Genomic DNA, 22,747 nt, shown 5'->3' with positions numbered 1-22,747 from the left:
AGGGCGAAGGGGAAAAAAAAATAAAAATGGCTGAATTGCTATCTTTGCGGTCTTTTCGCTTCCCTAACAAAAAAGGAGTAAAACGAATCGATCAAGAAAGTCGTATGGAGACAAAATGATAAAAACGGCTGCTAGTAGCATAAAAAATGAGCCCTGATACAACACTACTGAGCGAGTTATAAAAAAATGTTATAGACTGATGCAGACGAGGAGGAAAAATTATAAGAGGAGAGAGACCCGAAGGGACGGTGTCGTCCTGGAGCCCGGGTCACCCTGCAGCCGCCCCCGCTCCAGGTGCAGTGGATTATTCAGGTGTTTCCAATAGGGAAATATCTGTTTCGGAGGTGAAAATTAATTTATAGAAAATGCATAAAAAACGCTGCATTTTTTTAAAATACATTTTTCCTGTAATTTTTCTTTTTTTTTTGGAGGACTGATACCAGCAGATGTGAGGAGTAAGCAAAAAAAAGAGCCATACTACACACAATACTTTTTATTTGTGCTTTTATATTCTGTTTTTACGCCATTTTTAAACCCTTTTTTTTGTTTTTACTGTTTTCTTGCATTTTTTTCCGTAGTCTTCTGACAACACCTAATTTAATATTATACATTATAAAACTACTACTAATAAAGCCCTATTTATCACACTTGAATTTGTTGCCCATAACAACCAATCAGAGCACGGCTTTTCTACACTGCAAAATTTTTTCCAATGAAAGCTAGTCTCTGATTGGTTGCTATGAGCAACGAAGCCAGTTTCGATTTACAGGTCCCCTTAAGGACCAAAAATGGAAAAATCCGCCTTGTGTAGTAGTCGTGTAATGACTGGGTTAATCGCTTTACACTCTCATGACCTCTCTCTCCACATGGTCACACCCCCTTATTCCTCCCCCCCCCCCGCCGCCATCAGCTGACTTATACGGAGGGGGCGTGGCGGAAACCAGTCGAGGAGGCTCGGCTGTCGACTCTTCTGATTGGAGGATTTCAGTGACGTCAAGACGTCACTCTGAGAACCACGCCTACGTGGTGACGCAGGCGTTTTGTTTGCGTAGAAGGGAGAGAGAGAAAAAAAAAAGACGAACAAGAGTCCGTATCAGACCGGTGAGAGGAGCAGAGCGTGAGAACTACGTACCGGCGACGTATTGCGTCACCAGCGGCGCGGCCTAGCTTCGGCACACGGGTGTTTGCTTCCCCGGGCTTTGTGCTTCCTGAGTGGATTATAACAGTCTCCCGGCTTCTACTCCAGGCCTCAGTGTCCGCCCGCAGCACCCAGCGTCTGACGCAGCTCCGGAGGCCTCCTTGCCGCGGCTGGCATGGAGGGAATAGTTGTTAACGACAAGAAAAGGTGAGAGCTCTCTGCTGTGTGTGCCTGCCCGCCAGGGGGCGCTCCGCAGGGGCTATTCTACACAGCCGGGGCCCTTGAAGTGTCCTTGTATATTGTGCAGTGATCTCTGTGCCTGCTGCCCCAGAAAGGCTCCATTACTGCCCACTGGGGTCTCAGCTGGGGGTCCTGCCGCTCCTGGGGGCAGCAGCCTCTCTGCCCCTGTACTGGGGGTCCTGCCGCTCCTGGGGGCAGCAGCCTCTCTGCCCCTGTACTGGGGGTCCTGCCGCTCCTGGGGGCAGCAGCCCCTCTGCCCCTGTACTGGGGGTCCTGCCGCTCCTGGGGGCAGCAGCCCCTCTGCCCCTGTACTGGGGGTCCTGCCGCTCCTGAGGGCAGCAGCCCCTCTGCCCCTGTACTGGGGGTCCTGCCGCTCCTGAGGGCAGCAGCCCCTCTGCCCCTGTACTGGGGGTCCTGCCGCTCCTGAGGGCAGCAGCCCCTCTGCCCCTGTACTGGGGGTCCTGCCGCTCCTGGGGGCAGCAGCCCATCTGCCCCTGTACAGGGGCGGGGGGCACCTGAGATGGCACCCAGCTTTACCAGGTGCAGCTAAAACAACTGCTGTTTATGGGGAGGGGGGGTCCAAAGACCAAGTTTAACCCATCCCTCATTATTTGGCTACCTGCATTGAAATGTGCATTAAAGGGGTTGTCCACCTCCGGCGAGTATTGATTGATTTATTTTACATAAATATATGTCTTTAGGGCTAAAAATATTTTTTTTTCTATTGGGTTTCATTAAAAATTTTGCACAGTTTAACTTTTACAGGCATCAACACCAATTTATCATCCCCACTTCTCCATTTTTCTGGATTAATTTCCTCCCTTTTTTGTGCCATTTTTAAAAGTTCTTCTTTATTAAGTTTTGTTTTCTAAAAAATAAATAATTATATATTAGAATAGTAAAAAAAAAAATATATATATATATATATATATAATACCTCTCCCTTCCTCTTTTTTTTCCTGCCTCTTCTCCTCTCCCTTTCGTTACCTTTCCATTAGTTTAGATAGGTTAAGGTATAGCTTGTTTTTCTCATTTCCTAGCTAATATTATTCCATTTTGTTTTACTTCATTATTCTTATGTATTTTATCCCCTTTTTGTTTTTTATTCCCCATTATGTAAAATTTCCCTTAATAAAAAACCATTTAAACAAAGAATATAGTTATACAGAAAAAAAAATCATTAAATTCATGAATGGCAGGCACACTTCTGAAAAATATAGCAAAAAAAAAAAAAAAAAGTGAATGCCACAAGTCCAAATATTTTATATTATACACACATTGTCATCAGCTTTGATGTCACAAATTAGCTGAGAAGAGATAATAGGAGCTCACTGACTGGTTCTCAGTTAATTCATTCTGCAGCCAATATTAGTCCACCCGAGGGCTATAGAAGGAAAACAATGCAACATTTTTTATGAAACCGAATGTCAAAAATATATGCGTTTTAAGTAAGAAAAAATGTTTAATTTAGTAATAATGTATATGAATGGCTGACGATGATACAGTGATAGAGTAATAATGATATTTTGGGTGCTGGGAAATTCCGTATTTAATATGAATGATGACTGTTTATGTAAACAGTCTTGACTTTTGATTGACTTTTACGTTTCCTTAACTCCGTGGTCAGACTTGGAAACTTATTAATTTTAGCGCTTTAATGGTTGATCGTGTCAAAGGTTGCAGCTGCGATGTATACAAAGTGGCGGTAGTCCTGTATATGGTGGACATGTTGACTGAACCTCAAATAACAGACTGACCACCTGATGTGTGTGGAGGGGTTGTGACTTCCTTTCCCTTTTTGACAGGTGTCTGGCTGGGGGACGGAGAGAAGGCTCAGACATGTTGGGTTAGAACATGCCCAGTCCTTTGTTCTGAAGGAAGATAAGCCACTACTAAAGTCAATTCTGTATCTATATTCTCCCCTAAAAACAATGTTTCTGGTGGAGAATATCTCTAATACTGAACGACACAATTATCATTTATGTTGCAATTCTTCTATGGGGGCCATAATACAGTTCTGTTTAATACACATGGGGGTTATGATTTTAAGTCCGTGTCCTCATGGTGTTAAATGTGATAAAATAAAAGCAATTAACTCGCCTGTTCATGCCCACAATGCATCCGTACCAACACAACCGCTGCAGGCGATCGCTATCCTCACATCTTCGGTGCCGCATATGCCAGCTTCACCTCTGAGCTAGTAATTGACTACAGTGGTCACATGTTTTATAGTTGATGTCACCACTGCAGCAAGATAAAGACGGCCAGGGACCCCCGGAGCGTTGGCATTGGAGCTTTTGGGTGTTTAAAATGCAAATTTATGGCTTTTTTTTGGGCTGAATTTCTTGCACTTCTAGGACTTTACTTAAAATCCCAGAAACCCCTTTTAAGGGCATCAGTAGTATCTCCCTTATACCTTAGTACTCCGGCTGCTAGATTTCTCTGAAATTCCCTTTTATAGATTCGATCTACACAAGTAAGACGTCTTGTAGTGGTGTAATCTCCAGACGTGTCACGCAGGAGATCGCTTTATAATTGATGCCGCCAGCAATCAGATCGCTCGCTGATGGACTCGATTTTCTCAGGGCAAATGAACGCACTCCCTAAGCTGGGGGTCATTCCTGTGTTGCATCCCCCTCTTCCGCTGCTTCCAGTCCATGTTCAGGAAAGACTGGACAGGGTGTGTGTGGGGGGGTTGTGAGTTTGCCCTTTGCTTTCCTGGCATTGCATTGTTATTGGATTCACAATCTCCGAGATGGGACCTAACAGACCCCTGTAATAACGGGCCGTACCTGAGATCAGCAGTATGGTGTGTACCCCGATGTCTCGGCGCATTGTGTCAGGTGCAAACATGGGCTCATGCACAGGAGGCCAGCCAGGTTGAGTTTGTTTTTGACTCTGGGAGGAATTCTAAGACCCCCTGGAGGAAACTCCTGGAGCACTGCAAGCTCCTTGCAGATGTTGTTTTTCTATGGATTTGAACCCAGGCCCCTTTTAACCCTTTGCTTGGGAATAGTCTATAAAATGATCTCCAATCTGCAGCCCTCCAGCCGTTGTGCAACTACAACACCCAGCATGGCTGTCAAAGCATTTTGTGAATTGTACTTGCACGCTCAACACAAAAAAAAAAAAGCAATGATTTGTTACCCGAGACTCATACTTGGAGTTGCAGACTAGCTCACAACATTCACTCACTCACATGCTGGGAGCTGTAGTACTTTTTTGTTGGAGAGGATCACTTTGCAGACCCCCGCCTACTTGCATTACAGCAATCGTTTCCTAATAGTTTTTTGGAAAGCACTTCTTGCAGGAAATGTCTGGTACTTCCCCTTTATACAGAACGATATTCTTATCTCAGCGTTGACCTTGGTGCTGTTCTCTGCTGCAGCTGAGGCTTTGGGGCCTACTTGTTTTCATGGTTGTTAAAGGCGTCTGCTCCCTGTAAACATTATTTCCGGCTGCTTTCCTTCCTTGCAGAATAATCATTCCCCGTCCTGGAGCGACGAGCTGAGATTTCAGCCCGACGTACATATGCAGATATAGATTTTGTGCGGACATATTGTATTTTCAATCATACAGGTAGTGTCTCCAGTGCGGTGCGATCATGCCACATTACTGATAGGGGGCCGGGTGCCTAGAAAAGTCGCCATTGTTGTATAACCTTCGTCTTCAGCCCACCCTTCCAAACCTTTGCAAAACTACCCCTCCCAGCATGCCCTGATAGCCGGAGACTTTGCGCCAGAAATCTGTCATTTTGGTGTAATTTAACCCTTGCTGTGTTACTTTTTTGACGCTATGCCACCGTTACTAGTAAGATGAACAGTTTATCAGGAAGCCTTATACAGGAGGTTGCCCACTTCTGATATTCTTTTTGCTTCCCAACAGGCCACGGTCTGTAGGGGATAATAAGACGCTCAGTGTAACGAAGGAAAACTAAGCAACCTGTGACTAATGGGCCTATAAACGGCGGCGCTATGGACCACGTGCGTGATGTTCACTAGAAAAATACTAAGCGCTTTTGTCATTTATATTCCTAGTATAGCACACTGCAAAATAAAGGGAACTATATAAAGAGCATGGCCGCTTCCTTCCAGCAACAGCGCCACCAATATCCATGGGCTTTCTTTGGTATTGCAAGGGAGTTCGTCAGAATATTTCTGCCTGCCAAACCATTGATGTCTCTTGGTAGGAAATATCTTGGAATTAGAGTTTAAAAAAATTAACTTTATGCCTCATGTAGATCGGCTCACAAGTGCCCATTGTGCAGTCCCAAGCCCAGGGCATGTGATCTGGGTCTGGTCACTAAACACTAAATCCCATGCCCACTATGTGCCTCCATGCACCTGCGGATCTCCCACGGAGACAGACATGTGGCGCGTCTTCACAGACCGCAGCATGTTAATTTCTCTTGCAGAGACACTAGTCTCCGCAAGAGAAATTCTATCAGTGCAATGTATAGGATGTGGTGAATCCGCATGTGTTCAATGGACACATACGGATTCACCTCCGTGCAGCGCTTTGGATGTAGCATAGAGTATGCTGGGTTGAAAGCGCTGCCAAAAAGGATAGTGTGCACATAGCCTTACTGGGCTGCTTGGTGCAGTTTCCATAGAATCCATGTTCTCTATGCTGCAGATCCAGCAGAGCTGTGTATAACCCCGCCCACACCTCTGATTGGCAGCTTCCTGTGTACATTCTCAACAAGCTGCCAACCAGTAGTGGGGGCGGGGTTACATAGATTAGCAGGACTGCTGTGTATGTGAGACCTAGTCCGATATTGATAATTTCCTTCTGATAAAACACTGATAGGATTTGTGTTGCTGTTTCCATACAAAGTGACACATCCCTGGAATCAGACTCTCTAGCCCTTTATTATGTTTCTCTCAGATTAAAAAGCAACAACCTGCTGACACATTTCCTTTAAGTGGCTGTTTTTTGTTTGGTGTTTCCCATTGAAGTCTATGGCAGTTGCAGATTTTTGCCCAGGGGTAAATTTTGAGCTTTACCATCCCTTTCACTATGTACATGAGACCGTCATTAGCTGCTCAGTTTTTAGGTATTTTGCCTTCCCCCTTTGTCTATAAAGACGTTCCCCTTGTCGAATTTGAGTCCAGGATTTGGTTTCACATCCATTTAGCTGTTTACAGACCAATTCCAGCACTAAGCCTGTGATAATGATATTGTCAGTAACCTTACACCGTCTGTGATGGACGAGCACTGGCCTCTGACTTGACCAGACCTGTGTGCTGAAACCTGCGCTCGCCTACAGCTAATTCTGGCCTTCCAGGCAACTTTTGCATTTGTTTGGTTCACAGCGGCCATCCCAGCCCTTGTATGGCTTGTCACGTAGGCTTCCTGAACGTCTCAATGGCATATTTGCCTAGAAATGTTGACGGTGAGGTTGGCTGGGCAGGTCAGCCAGCAACCTGTGCTTAACGCCGGGGCAGTTTTGCCAGCAAGCTGAGGTCGGCTGAGCGGATGTGCCAGCGAGTGTGACAATCCATTTAGGAATGGTCATAGTGGCCTCATTAGTTTTGACCCAGTTATTCCTATGAAATCATTATCTAATTGGATTGGAGCAGATGCCAAGGTCCCTGTGACTTGAGCGTTTCTGGTGATGTGGGTTTCCTACAGATTGGTGAGAAGACACTAATATGTGACGAGACAAATCTCCGGTGTCCCTTTCTACACTACACATTTCTTTATTGTTGGGGGACAAGTCTCTACATTGTTACTTTGTTTCATTGCGGCTATAAAGATTGATAGATCCCATTATGTGAATTTTAACGCCAAATTATCCAGTTTAAGCCCTCAATACACAATAGAAAGCTGGCGGCCAAGTGATCGTTAGGTTGTTGGCCGTCCCCCCTGGGCTCTGAGCGCTCCTGTGTTTTGTGAAGGAGCAGCTACTTGGCTCCTGTGCCAGAGGCTTGTGTCCAGGGAGGACAGAAGGATCAACACCCCTTCACAACCCTCCCTGTATCCACGGTAGTGACGGCAGGCCCCCATTCACATTACAGGTTGGGCAATGTCGGCAGGTTGGTCTAATGTGTATGGAGGCCTCTCTAACATCCCTTGAACACTGGATTAGCTTGACTGAACAGGCAGGCTATTTCAGTTGTGCTATAAGGAGACACAAGACTTGGATGCCTCTTATCTCAGAAGGCTACGCAATAGGCCCAATGCATTATTTCTAATTGTTTTTGCTTTAAATTCATCAAAATTGCTAACACGGTTCATGAAATTTGCATAAAAATGAAAAAAAAAATGCTCTTTACTTTTGTCTTTAACCTGTGTTATGACTTTTTAGTGCAAGAAGTCCTAAATTCTACTAAAATGTCATCGAATTTGCACCAAAATGTCAGTGTGTATATATAAAATCCCACTGGGAGGTGGGGGAGGGGAGTGGGGTCCAAACTTTTCAAAAGTTGCAGGTTATGAAATTTGCAGACCCAATATTCTGCTCTTAGCGGCAAACGCATAGAATCATAGAATAGAATCATAGAATGGTAGAGTTGGAAGGGACCTCCTGGGTCATCTGGTCCAACCCCCTGCTCAAAGCAGGATTCACTAGATCATCTCAGACAGATGTCTGTCCAGCCTCTGTTTGAAGACGTCCATTGAAGGACCACCTCTTGTGGCAGCCTGTTCCACTCATTAATCACCCTAACTGTCAAAAAGTTTTTTTCTAATATCTAATCTGTGTCTCCTCCCATTTAGTTTCATCCCATTGCTTCTAGTCTTTCCTTGTGCAAATGAGAATAAAGCTGATCCTTCTACAATGTGACAGCCCTTGACATATTTGTAGACAGCTATTAAGTCTCCTCTCAGTCTTCTTTTTTGCAAGCTAAACATTCCCAAATCCTGCAACCGTTCCTCATAGGACATGGTTTGCAGACCAGTCACCATTCTGGTCGCTCTTCTCTGAACTTGCTCCAGTTTGTCTATGTCTTTTTTAAAATGTGGTGCCCAAAACTGTACACAGTATTCCAGATGAGGTCTGACCAAAGAGGAGTAAAGACCGATAATGACTTCACGTAATCTAGACTGTATGCTTCTGTTAATACATCCCAGAATTGTATTTGCCTTTTTTGCTGCTGCATCACACTGTTGACTCATGTTCAGTCTATGATCTATTAGTATACCTAAGTCTTTTTCACATGTACTGTTGCTTAGCTCTATTCCTCCCATTCTGTATATGCTTTTTTCATTTTTATTGCCCAGATGTAGTACTTTGCATTTTTCCCTGTTAAAAACCATTCTGTTGGTTGCTGCCCACTGCTCCAGTTTATTTAGGTCTTTTTGAATCCTCTCTCTCTCTTCTCTAGTATTAGCTATCCCTCCTAGCTTTGTGTCATCAGCAAATTTAATCAGTTTACCCTCAATTCCTTCATCTAAATCATTGATAAAGATGTTGAACAATACAGGTCCCAGGACGGAGCCCTGTGGTACCCCACTTGAGACATTCATCCAGCTGGATGTGAAGCCACTTACAACCATCCTTTGAGTCCGATCACTAAGCCAGTTATGAATCCACCTAACAGTTGCCTGGTCCATTGCATACTTGGTCATTTTTTCAATAAGGATGGTGTGAGATACTTTGTCAAATGCTTTGCTGAAGTCAAGATATACTATATCTACAGCATTTCCCTGATCCACCCAGTCAGTGATTCTGTCATAGAAGGAAATTAAGTTAGTCTGACATGACTTGTTAGTTACAAACCCATGCTGACTCTGGTTAATCACTTCATTCTTATCCATGTACTTACATACATGTTGTTTAATAATTTGTTCAAAGATCTTTCCTGGTATAGAAGTCAGACTCACCGGCCTATAGTTCCCTGGGTCCACCTTCTTCCCCTTTTTGAAGATAGGAACAACATTTGCTCTTCTCCAGTCTTCTGGGACTTCTCCTGTTCTCCAAGAATTTTCAAAGATTATGGAGAGTGGTTCTAAAATTTCTTCTACGATCTCCTTCAGTACTCTGGGGTGTAATTCATCTGGACCTGGAGACTTGAACTCATTTATGTTAGCTAAATATTCCCTCACAATCTTTCTGTTTACAGATAACTTGGATTCCTCTATTCCTTTAAAAGGACAGTGAAGATCAGTTGATGTTACATTTTCTTTCTGAGAGAAAACAGATGCAAAATAGGAATTAAAAAGTTCGGCCTTCTCAACATCCTCTCTTACCATTTCTCCATTTTCATCCTGTAAAAATCCTATAGCATCTTTGACTTTTCTTTTACTTTTGACATACCCCCAAAATCCTTTTTTATTGCTTTTGACATCTCTTGCAAGCCTTAATTCATTGTCAGCTTTAGCTAACCTGATACGTGCCCTACAGGATCTGCAGACTGCATTATAATCTTCTTTAGATATGCCTCCCTCTTTCCATTTAATAAACATTTCTTTCTTTCTTTTTAGCATGTGTTTAAGTTCTGTGTTCATCCATCCTGGTTTCCTTAAATGCTTCCCATTCTTCCTACTTTTCGGGATTGTTAACGATTGTGCTTTGAGAATCTCATTTTTAAAAATTTCCCCTCCTTCCTGGACATTTTTGTCCTTAAGGACATCCAGCCATTGGATCCCTCCTATTCTCTTTCTGAGTCTCTTAAAATCTGCCTTTCTAAAATCTAACCTTGAAGTTTGAGTCTTCACATGTCTTCCTCCTCTAGTTATCCAAAATTCTATAATAGCATGATCACTGCCTCCTAGGGTCCCAGCCACCTTTACCTCCTCAACCATTTCCTCCCTGTTTATAAGGATTAGATCCAAAGTAGCAGATCCCATGACCACTACATCATATTTTTTGGAGAACTTGGTCATTTGATACATAAAGAGTTCATCCATATCTTCAGCTTGCCCAGGTGGCCTGTAGTAAATGCCTACAATGGTGTCCTTTCCGTTGTTCTCTCCTTGTATTCTTACCCAAACAGTTTCCACAGAACTCCCAGTCTCTGAAGCTTCAATCTCTGTGCAGATATACGCTTTTCTAACATACAATGCAACACCTCCTCCTCGTTTATCAAGTCTGTTTCTTGCAAATAAGTTGTATCCTTTTAGGCTTTTATTCCAATCATGTGTATCGTCCCAAGTTTCAGTGATTCCAATGACATCATATTCCTTTTCCTGCATTAGTAGTTCCAATTCTCCTTGTTTGTTGCCCATGCTTTGTGCATTTGTATAAAAACATTTTAGTTTGTGATTGGTTTCTCTTCCTCCCATATTTTTATTATTTAAATTGTTTTGTCTTTGTTCTTCCTTTCCACTTCCAGTAGCAGAGATCTCAATAGTATTTGTCAGCTGTATGGCTTTTTCTGGCCTTTTGCTTCCCTTCCCACATTGTTCTAGTTTAAAGCTCTTCTGATGAGTGTAGCAAGGCGACTTCCAAATACATGTTTTCCAGTCTTCGTAAGGTGCATCCCATCTCTAGCAAGTAGTCCATCGTATAGGTAATTCATTCCGTGATCCAGAAATCCAAATCCTTGTTGATGGCACCATCGACGTAGCCAGTTGTTCACCTGTAGAATCTTATTCCACCTCATTGTTCCATGGCCATCCACTGGGAGGATGGATGAGAAGACCACCTGCGCTCCCAATTCTTTCACTTTCTTGCCTAAGTCTTCAAAGTCACTGCAGATGGTTTCCAGGTCCTTTCTTGCGGTGTCATTTGTCCCCACATGTATTAGCAGGAATGGGTAGTGATCTGTAGGTCTGAAGAGTCTTGATATCCTGTCAGACACATCTTTAATTTTTGCTCCTGGAAGACAGCACATTTCTCTTGAGGTTATGTCTGGTCTGCAGATAGCGGCCTCTGTTCCTCTTAACAGGGAATCCCCCATGACCACCACTCTCCGTTTTTTCTTCACAACATTCTTCTTTCTCCATCCAGGAGGATTCTGAGGGCTTACAAGGTTATTCATTGCTGGCAAAGTCTTATTTTGCTGTATTTCTTCATGGTTCTCCTGCGTGAGAGCCTGGTACTGGTTCCTGAGCAGTATGGGTGCTGACTGCCTCTCGATCCTCCTGCTTCTGTGGGTCACATGCTTCCATTCCTCTGTTTCATCAGGTGCAGTTCAAATTTCTTCTCTTTCTGAATCATGAAGAGATAATTCTGCTCTGTCTAAGAACTCTTCACCTTCCTTAATGATTTTCAAGGTAGTTAACCTCTCTTCTAGATTTCACAACTTTTCCTCCAACAGGGACACAAGCTTGCATTTCTGGCATGTGAAGTTTGGCTTTTCCACTGGCAAGTCTGTGAACATGTAGCAGGATATGCAGCTCACCAAATGGCTCCTGGACTCTTCCATGTTCTTATTGTTAATGTTCTGAAAACAGTGAAAAAAGCTTAAAAAAAAAAGCTTCAAAATGCGCACGCCGGTAGGCGCGCGGTTTACCGATGTCCTCTTTTCAGCTCCAACAGCCAAAATCCAGTGTTCTTTGAGCTCGCGGAGACTCTTCACTTACCCCAAAATGCAGTGGGAATATGCAAATGATCTCCTCAGGACTCCTCCCCTGGTTTACCGATGTCCTCTTTTCAGCTCCAACAGCCAAAATCCAGTGTTCTTTGAGCTCGCGGAAAGTCATAAAGTGACTTAAAGGCATAAATAAAATAATAAGGGTATAAATGCAATTCTGACGTGGGCCCAGTGTGACTTCATTGGCTTTATTCGCCTCACTTGGTGACGCTCCTTTTATTATTTGCCGATCAGCGGTCATCTGATAGTTTAGTCTGGAATTTCAGGTGCGCTTTGTATAATCAGTAGTGCGCATAGGCTGCCATTGTTCTCGGCAGGACTGGTCCTTTTCACACAGAATGATGCTCTTTTGAGAACAATCATCTTATGAACAAAACAAAAGCTCATTTCACCCGACGAGAGTTTTACTTGTTCGCTGGGTGTTTGTTAGCCTGTTTACATTGAATGTTAATCACGACCGTGTTTTTGGCCTGTGTGCAAAACTCATGGCACACAGACCAATGTAGATGAATGTGCCCGGTCAGATGAGCATTTGTCTGAATTTACTGTTTTGTTTTTTAAATTATCATCACTGTCCCCATTGGGGCTCACAATCTACATTCTCTATCAGTATGTCTTTGGAGAGTGGGAGGAACCCGGAGGAAACCCACGCAAACTCGGGGAGAACATACAAACTCCTTGCACATGTTCCCCTTGGTGGGATTTGAACCCAGGACCCCAGTGCTACAAAGCTACAGTGCTAACCACTGAGCCACCGTGGTACAGAAATATCAGATGATTGATTATGCATCCAGCCTTCTGAAGGGCCGATAACTGATCGTAATGGTCGATCTGTGCTAGTTAACGGGTCAAAACGGAACCCTAATTTTTGCTTATTTCCTATATAGAAGGGTACGAACCCAACTTGGTAATAAAGTATGTCCCTAGAAAAGCCAAACTTTTAAAGGGAACCTGTCACCCTGACACCAATTTTTGCAGCTTCTGTCTAAATATGGAGCAGTAGGTGCTAATTGGCCACTAAATGTCCCACTATAGTGCTGATTTGGCTCATAAGCTACTGTGGATAAACATTTGTTGTGTCTATGGATGTCCCTACTTGCAACACCTCTTCACAACAAAGTCATGATTCTTGGAGGAAAAGCTTTCTGGCTGATGGAAAAGGTCTTAATATTACATGAAATCAGCGGCATATGGGGGTACAGAATTGGCCCGTTTTGGTATTCTGATGGATGAGTGATAAGTCATGGTGCAAGAGTGATGCGATACTTGGCGTATATGGCTGCCTTGCACGCTCTATACCATACATGTCAAACTCCGGCCTGTGGGTCAAATCTACCCCCAGGGGGATTATATTTGGCCTGCGACACCAGAACCACCACCCCTATGTGGGGCCCATTATACTGTATGGAGGACTGTGTGGGGCCCATTATACTGTATTATTATTTATTATTATTATTATTATTATTATTATTATTATTATTGCGCCATTTATTCCATGGCACTTTACATGTGAAAAAGGGGTATACATACAAGAACAATTACAGTAATCTTGAACACAATGTGACAGGGACTGGTACATGAGGAGCGAGGTCCCTGCCCGCGAGGGCTCACAGTCTACAAGAGATGGGTGAGGCTACAGTAGGTGGGGGTACAGCTGGTCGTGCAGCGGTATGGTGGAGCGAAGGTTACAGCAGGTTGTAGGCTTGTCGGAAGAGGTGGGTCGTCAGGTTCCTTTGAAGGTTTCCACAGTAGGCGAGAGTCTGATGTATTGGGGTACAGAGTTCCAGAGTAGGGTAGATGCAAGGGAGAAATCTTGTCTGTGATTGTGGGAAGAGCAGATAAGAGGGGAGTAGAGAAGGAGATCTTGTGAGGATCGGAGGTTGCGTATGGAGGACTGTGTGGGGCCCATTACACTGTATACTGGTTGGCCGGCGACTTTGTCCAAGTTTTTCATTTTGGGCCTCTGTGTGTTTGAGTTTGACATCTCTGCTCTATACTCTGCCTTGTGAATGATGTGTAAGGGCTTGTTCACATAACCGTGTAGCGACTGTATTTTCTCATCCATCCTACACCTGCAATTTCCAAGCCTGATCACCGTTCTGATGACCTGAGCTAACTGCATTGGAAGCACATATAATGCTATTGATTTACGTCAGGAGACCCTTAATAAGGCTTAGAAAGTACTGTCGCCATACAGTCGTGTGGATAAGATCCTTGGCTGTAGCATTGCAGCATTTTTCTAGTTTGCCACTAGGGGCAGAATATTGGGTCTGCAAATGTTTGTCTGATTTCATAATCTGCAATTTTTGAAACCCCAGAGTGATTTTATATATGCTGAAATTTTGATGCACATTCTGTGACATTTTAGTGGAATATTGGACCTATTGAGCTAAAAGTTGCAATACAGGTTAAAGACAGAAATAAAGAGCATTTTTAATGTAAATTTCATTAACCACGTGTGCAATTTTGATGAATTTGGTGCAAAAAAAATTCAAATAATGCATTGGACCCATTGTGTATCCTTCCTTCCAGTCAAGGTCATATAGGTCCTGATGATGAGCAACTGGAAAAGCTGAAAAGCAATAGAATAAAATAATATATCTGGAAAATGAATGATGTAAAAGCCTTTATTTGCTTAGATTACGGCATCTGGGACCTCAGTCTCGATGACTCTGCCCCCCGGGGGGCTGCAGAGTAGTGACGTTGTGCATGGGGAGGTTTGGCTGAACCAGTTCTTTCTCGTTTTGCATTTGGAGCCAGTCAGTTTCCCCAGCGAACGCCTGAGCATGAGTAAGCCTAGTGTTACATTGTGTTCCCCTAATCACACCTCACTGTGTACTTTGTATTTTGCCTCTTAACCTAGATTTGTAGCTGCAGCTCTGTGCTAATGAGCAGCAGATGATGGCTCATAAAGAGCGCTGGGATCTGGAGATCAGCCAGCGAGCCACATACTGCAGGAGCCGCTCCACACTGGTAAGGGATCCAGAGGCTCCCAGTGTTTGGGAATTTCACTTTTTGTGTGTTGTGAGCCTCTCAGAGCTGATGTAAGCACACTCGCCAAGTTCATCATATCGCACAACCTTTACACTGATGACTGTTCAGCCTGATCTCATTTACAGATTAAAGGATAAAAGCCCTGGAAACCACAGGTGTCTCCTCATCTCAGAGATCAGAAGTTCATTCCCGGGCACAGTCTAGTTATATCATCCTGTATGAATTGCTGTTAGAAAGAGAAACAAAAAAAAAACCCCTGATATTTTATTTTAACAGCGCCACTTTTGTGTATGGCCATGGTGAGTATTGCAGTATTCACGTAATGGAGCTGAGCACCAATGGCAGATTTTTTTAAAAAAAAAAAAAAATAAATATATATATATATATATATATATATATATATATATATATATATAATGTGTGTGTGTGGATGTATTTTTTGCAAAAAAAATAATTTTTTTTTGGCTTTGCACAAAATTCATGAACCACTTGTGCCTGTTTAAAGAATTTGGCGCAAAAAGACAGTAATGAATAACACAAGGTGAAAAGAAAATACTAATGTTGAATTGAGGCCTACTTTTTATTCCAAAAGTTGGGTATGGTTTTTCTGCTGCAATACCGCACATGGACAGGTTTGGCGCAGTTTCCAGAAGTAAGCAGCCATGTTTTTATAACCCCAGGGAGCTCCTGCTATTATATTAAAAGCAAAAAATACCCCCATCTTCTGCACCTTCAGTTATCACCTCCTTATAAAGGTGAAACGTGTCATCAGGAATGGTCATGGTGTTTTGTAGCAAGAAGCGTGTTGTTGGCGAAGGCGACATAAAATCTGAGCTCAGATGTGCAGCATGGACTCCGGTATTACAATTTTACGGACAAACTTTTATTGCACTTGTGTGTTTTATTAGATTTTTATTGTTGCCCTCAGTGCAGGTTATGACTTTATTGGTTGTAGTTGAGACCGCCATAGTGTCTGTGCCAGTGTCTATAAATATAGCACCGTGTTCTTGGTGACGGTGGCCCGTCCTCTACAAGTCTTCATTCTTTACGAACAAAAACAAAATTCTGCTCATTGTAAAGTTTTATTGCTTTGGTTTTTATTTTACTAATCAAAAAGGAAAATCCAAATGACTGTATTACCCAGGGCTGCTCAACCTGCCGCCTGCTATCCTGCAAATTGTGGTCACTAGGCCTAATACTAGACTCCCACTTCCTGTTCTTCCCATGGACAGTAGCAGCAATAGGCTGACTCAGACCCTATTTGTTTGCATTTTCTGAGCATGCTTTATTTGGCCATAAATCATTATCACTATTACAACATTCATATAGCACATATCCAGATTGGGAGCATAATAGTTAAAAGTTCCTCCTCCTAAGTAATAGTTAAAAAAAATAAATTAAAATAAAGCTGTAGGGTGGAGTACTCCTATCTACTTGAACACCACAAAAAAGGCTACTGCTGGAGTAGCCACAAAGCACCAATCAAATGGTATAAAGTAATTTTTATTAGAATATATGAAAAAATGAACACTGTGTATAATAATGGTCCATTGAGGAGGAAACAATAATAATGGATGGACATCAGTAGCCAACAGTATACATAGATAAAGCATGGACCACATCAGGCTCGGTGTATGCAATAATGCAAAGCGTAAGCACCAAAAAAAATCAATTGAGATAGTGCAACCCCTGTAGCGCCACTCTGCCATCACTCTATTTATGGAATCTTTGAAACACGCAGTTTTTTATAAATCCCATAAACTACAATAGAGAGCCACGTAGGCCACTTCATCCTTTGATTATTGGGGTTTCCCATTGTTCCAATTGTTAGTCTCCCATACGTGAAGCCCCCATATGAAGTTGAGTAGTTTTATTTCTACCCCTTAGTGGAATCTGTGCAGGGCTCCGATGAGAATATATTTTTCACCCCAGTGTTTAAAGCTGTTGTCTCAAGAAGTGCGCTGCATGTCTCAGCCTTCAGAATTTCCACTATTATGTGGTGGAGATTTTACATGAACGGGCGTCCATGTATTACAAGGTACAAGTCTGCAGGATGGAGGTGACTTCTCTGCTATGCATACAGCCTAATGGGACCGTTGTATGACCGCCTTTTTCACTATGGCCTCCCGAAAACAATTTGCGTACATTATGATGATCGTCACTTGTAATGCCCCTGCCCCTATGAAATACATTTGCACACACAGACATTGGAGGCAATCAGATAAAAAAATCCATTTTTCTTCAATCCCCTCCATGACAGCACACCTGGAGGTAGCCTCCCCATCCTAATTAAGGACAGGAAAACAAGAGGTTAAATAGCCCCTCCCCGATACCATCCCCAGTGTCTTCCTGTCCCTCTGAGATGGATGAAGAGGTTACCTAGGGTGGCTGCGGCCGGCGAGCAGGGCCCTACTAAATTTACCTGTGCCGGGCTGCAGGGAGCGATCGCCTCCGGCCTTCCTTCCCTGGCAGCTCCCATTCCCTCTGGAGCTGGACCTCCTCACTCGCCTGCGCCTACGGGTAAAGCTGAGTGAGGTTGGGGCTGGGGGCCTCCTGTAGCTCCCCAGCCGGAGTCTCCTCTGTCCTCCATTGCAGCGTTCTGGCGCGCATGCAGGATGCACCGGAAGTCGGGTATTCGGCCTGCGGGACGTCCTTTCCGGTTACGTTCCACCGTGGAACGCATGAGGCCGCGGTGGGAAATTCAAACTGGAAACTGCGGTTTTGGCCCAGGAATGGAGGATCTTTCACCTGATAGGTTGAAATTTGGCGCTGGATTTCGGTCTCCTCTATAAAAGACCCAGATGAGAAGACACCATTAAGGTAGGACTGAATATTCTGTTGCTATGGAGGGTGTTATCTCAAAGCCTGTGTCTGCAGAGCCCAGCGCTAACCCGGCCCCAATAAGTACTCAGGGGCAAGGTTGTTCCCCACTCTTTTGAGCAGGATCCCAAATTGTATTTTATAATCTCCCCTTTCTAATTTTAGGGAGACAAGGATCCTGCACCGAGAGTGGGAGAAAATACTACAATTCGCAAAGTGCCATTTGTAGGAAAAAGCTTGCTTCAGGGCATAAGAAACCCCTATGCCAGAAATGTACTAACAGCATTGTGAAGGAGGAACATCCTTCCCTTATGGAAGAAGTCAGGGGAATGGTTCGGCAAGAAATACAATCCTCCCTAGCCTCCGTCTCGCAGTCATTTTCGCAAGCCAGAGCTGAGGGTCCATCTCCACCGAAAAGGAGAAAGTATACGGTTAGGGATACCTCTAATTCAGAAGAATTGGGATCCATGGAGGAACCAGAGGAAGGTGTTCTAAGTGAAAAACGTGAGGAAGATAAGAAGTATTACTTTTCTGCCGAAAATATAGAAGAATTGTTGTTGCAGGTAAGAGACACTACGCAGGTGGTAGAGGAGAAGAAAACCTGTACAGTTCAGGACGAGATGTTTGGGGGTCTGAAATCCAAGAAGAAGTTAGTGTTCCCGATGCATGACAACATTCGGAGTCTGATAATGGAGGAATGGGAATCACCTGAAAAAAGGCTTAGTATTACGGGAGAAATGAAGGATAGATTCCCTCTGGATGAAAATACGGCTAACCTATGGACGGAAGTTCCGAAAGTGGATGTGCAAGTGGCAAGGGTAGCAAAGAAAACAGGGAGGGGCTATTTAACCTTGTTTTCCTGTCCCTAATTAGAATGGGGAGGCTACCTCCAGGTGTGCTGTCGTGGAGGGTCCTAGAAACCGAATTACATGCAAGTCTAATTCTATTATTTGGCTGTAAGGAAACGTGGATATGACTTGATGCAAATCAGATATCCACTCATATTCCCCTTTATTTTATTCGTTGCCGGAGGCTCATTGTGACCCCTTCCACAAGGGGCGGCAGGGCTTTCCTTTCCTTGGGGATGGGAATCAATCTGATTAGACCCGACATTGCTCCATGTGGACGGCTCACGTGATGTAATTTTGCCTTATGGTTCACGTGTCAGCTGTTATGTACAGTAATTATCTCATGTCTGCTGTTCAGTACATATAATTGTAGCTGAGCATCTCCCAAGGCGGTGTGCAGAGTAATTAAATATGCATAGGAAGATCCACAATCAGATATTTGTACCGACACCTGAAGCTACGGAAACTGTCATGTAGAACAGGCTGTGTGATCTACGGGATATAGGAGGTTATAGGGCAGGAGGAGCAGAGCAGATTGGATTTATAGGAATGAAATACAAGTAATACATCAGAGTGCTCTCTAATCAGTGAGTGATGGCTGTCTCCCTCACATATGGAAGACTATCAGTCGTGGATTCATTCCACTGGGCGAATTGAGCTTGCTGCTGGCAGATGGATGGCATATCAACCAGATGGATGGCATATCTACCAGGACAGGTTCAGGAGGGTGTTTGCAAATCAGTCTTTCTTTTGACAATGATCATTAGCAGCCTTTCCGAGTCAGCAGCTGCGCAGAGATCGTGAAGCTGCAGAAGTGGGTAGCCAGCTGTCAGAGACAGCTAGATTTACCATAGAGAAGGCAGAGATGGTTTATTACTGGCTCTGCCTTCCTGATCGCTGTATACACAGAGCTGAACCAATGGTTTTATATACAGTTTAGGAAACAGAAACAGACCTTCCTTCTTCCATCTATGTGATCGCTGAGTGTTCTTGGTGGCCCCAGATGAGTTCTGCAGTAAAGCTTAAATTTACTTTATAACTGGGGATAATATGCTAACCCCAGTTACATGGGAAATAGCAATTAAAATGTTTTTTTTTTTTAAATGCTCCCAATGGTCTTTTATGACATTTCATAGGGGACACAATGTGTGAGATAAAAAAGTGTATTGTTAGTGTAGGGAGTACAATTGGGGGAGAAAGGTTGAACTTGATGGACCTAGGTCTTTATTCAACCTACTTTACTATGTTACTATGTAAATGAATAAAGAAAAAATGCATAGATAGATATAGATAAATATAAAGAAAGTCCTCATCAATCAATACTGCTTTTTTACTAACCCTACTCCAGCTGAAAAAAGTGTCCAATACATATGTAAATTATTGAATTTCTTGACTATTTCTTTTGGTGAGATATAAAAAATGAGATGAAGTCCATCTGGGTAATGTCTGGTGCTTGTCGTGGCCATTAAACCAGGCTGTGCTTAACTATCCATACAGCTCCAGAAATATAGGCCTTGGCATTAAGGGCTAATTTATCTTTACCAAGGGGTCCTTGCTCACAGGTTAGTAGCGCAGGGCAGTCTTTAGATACGCCCCAGAGGATCCTGTAAGCGATGCCCATTTAGGAAAGACCATGCGTATTATTATTATTATTATTATTATTATTATTAGCACTAATTAAAAAGACCGAACTCTCTAGAACCGCATGGTGGATTTAAAAACCACAAAAAAAGAATAATCCAGGGGAACAGCAGGAATAAAATAAAAAGCAAAAACTGGCTATTTTTTGATCTGGTGACTGATCTTCTTTAAAGAAGTTGTCCATTACTTTATATTACCCCCCCCCCCCCCCCCGGGGTCCCTAAGGATTTTTGTAAATACCTTATATTGCTGTTTCTGCCTGTGAGTGGCTCTATCCTTCGCCGCTCACAGGCATCACGTGACCCCGCGCTGACGTCATGACAAGTGAGACGTAACTCAGCGCTGGGGTCCCCGCGGTGGCTGCTGGGTTGTGGGTGGGGTTACCCCCGCGTTACACCCAGCATCCACCGCGTGCTTTCCCAATGAATGAGGAGAGGCAGAGCGCGCGGTGGATGCCGGGTGTGACACGCAGGGTAACCCCGCCCACAGCCCATCAGCCACTGTGGAACGCAGAAGACAGAGACCCCCGGCTGCTGCCAGCACTTGTTGTGACATCAGCAGATGTCAGAGCCAGGCGTCACGTGATGCCTGTGAGCCCCCAGTGATAGCGCCGCTCACAGGTATTATCTGCAACATAAGGCATTTACAAAAATCCTTAGGGGCTCCAGGGGGATACATTGGGGGGGAAGGTAATCTAAAGTACTAGACAACCCCTTTAAAGGGTTTTCCTGTACTTGTATGGTTCTCTCTAGCTCTGCTCTACGACTGACTGGTGCTCTGCCTAGTAATGAGTGAAGGGTCCTCTGGAACGTCGCAGCCCCCACAATCAGTCCCCTGCCAATCAAATATTTTTCACCTGTCCTATGGAGAAAAAATTCCAACCCAAATGGTTTCCTAAAATAGTCACTCTGTTGTATGCCCTCTACGTATTTTATTCGCATTTTTATGGTTTTGAAGGCCCATTGTTGGCGTGTTCGTGTACTTGCTGGAGGTTGGTTTTATGTTTCTTCCACCAAACCATGGCAGCCTGCATTGACTCTACCGCGCCATTGTCCTCTGACTTCTGAGCCTGCGATCTAAGCCCTCCGTGACCATAGGGAGATTCCTGTCCAGCCCTAGTGGAGGACTCGTGCATGTGCTGGAGTCGTGTTTTATGTCTTTCGTGAGGTCCCAACTTCTCAGAACAATAGGAGGGAAGATTGAGCGCAGGAGCCGGGATATCGGCGGAAGCAAAATGAAACGTTGTGTGCGTGGAGAGACAGGCAGAATGGGGTGCAGCGTAGACATTGAGTGCCCGATCCTCCAAGAACGGATATTTGCACTCCAGTCTCCATGAAAGGACCACTGGAGTAAAACGCACTTCATTCATTAAAAGGCGCACTCCACTTAATATGGCGTATTCTACAACTATCATACGCCTCCACAAAACATGTTAATTCCAGGCCGGGACTGGAGTACATTTTATGGTGTCATTTTGATGAATGTCAGGTGGGCTCCGCCATGCACGCCTTGCATTGGAATCTTCCTAAAATCACTCTTCACCTTGGATAACTCCTTCTGCTAGGGCCTCATTCACACATCTGTGTTGCACTTACATGTTCTTTGTTTCTCATGGATAGAACATGTACCTATTCTAATCTATGGGGTTGCTCACATGTCCCTGTTTTTTCACGGACCGTTAAAAACACTTACAGCACACGGCTCACTTCTCCGGGTGTATGCGATATGTCCAAATGCGGGGAGAGTGAAGCTGCTGCAGAGATTGCATGACGTAACAGTGTCAGGCGATCCCCGGGAGAGCTAGGCTAGGTGGGACGCCACCTGCATCTGAGGGGAGAATAGATGTAATTTTACAGGGGGAAGCATAAGGATTGAGAAGCTGTTGTCCAAGTAGTGGTAGTAATGTAAAGGATAGGAAAAGCTTTGTCATTTATTTGTCCATGTGTGGAAAATATTGACATACTGATGAGACAGGGATCCAAAACCCTGATAACATCAATACCAACAGGGTTGTCTGAGGCCTTAGCACTGCTTCAGATACATCTGTTCTTGATGTGAGCCACAGATCACCCATCCATTCAAATCAATTGGTTCTTGGGGGAGGTACAGGGGGAAAGCACAGACAGCACACGAAGGCTGTTCAGGTGCAGTCTCTTTCACTCGTGTTAGGGCACATGCCCACGATCAGTATTTGCAGCGTTTTGGACAAAGCTCACCTGCACTGCGTCCAAAACGCTGCGTTCTATGTTACCAGCACAATTAATGGATTTACAGAAACCCCATGCCCCCTGTGCTTCTATTTGAAGCTGCATAAACTCACCGGCGGTGCGGGTTTACAAGCCGCAGCATGTCAATTTCCACAATAGAATCATTTTGGATGCGCTAAATCCGCATAGTTCACTGAACACATGCACATTTACCTGTGTGACTAGAATGCAGCGTTTTGGACGCTGCTTCCAAAACACTGTTTCCTGATCGCGAGCGCACAGCCTTAGGCGACGTTCCCACCATAAGCTTTTGATGATTTTTTTTTTTTTACTTTGCGTATTTTGGAAAAAATGCAAGTAACCTATTTTACTTAATGG

The 22,747-nt window shown here is 43.9% G+C and overlaps 1 protein-coding gene across 1 annotated transcript in view; it reads left to right on the top strand.

The window, feature by feature from the left end:
• Positions 1 to 979: 979 nt before the first annotated feature.
• Positions 980 to 22,747, top strand: part of HIF1A (hypoxia inducible factor 1 subunit alpha) — a 50,253-nt gene continuing 28,485 nt past the window's right edge. Inside the window, exon 1 of the mRNA XM_073638714.1 lies at positions 980 to 1,345. Coding sequence (XP_073494815.1) covers positions 1,314 to 1,345 — 32 coding nt within the window. The 5' untranslated portion in view covers positions 980 to 1,313. The remainder of the gene's footprint in view (positions 1,346 to 22,747) is intronic.

The sequence above is a fragment of the Phyllobates terribilis genome, unplaced genomic scaffold (assembly GCF_046119375.1).
Source record: "Phyllobates terribilis strain yellow unplaced genomic scaffold, ASM4611937v1 Scaffold_7__3_contigs__length_470593459, whole genome shotgun sequence".
Taxonomy (NCBI): domain Eukaryota; kingdom Metazoa; phylum Chordata; class Amphibia; order Anura; family Dendrobatidae; genus Phyllobates; species Phyllobates terribilis.
Note: the sequence above shows the minus strand (reverse complement) of the source record. Positions and strands in the feature narration are given on the sequence as shown.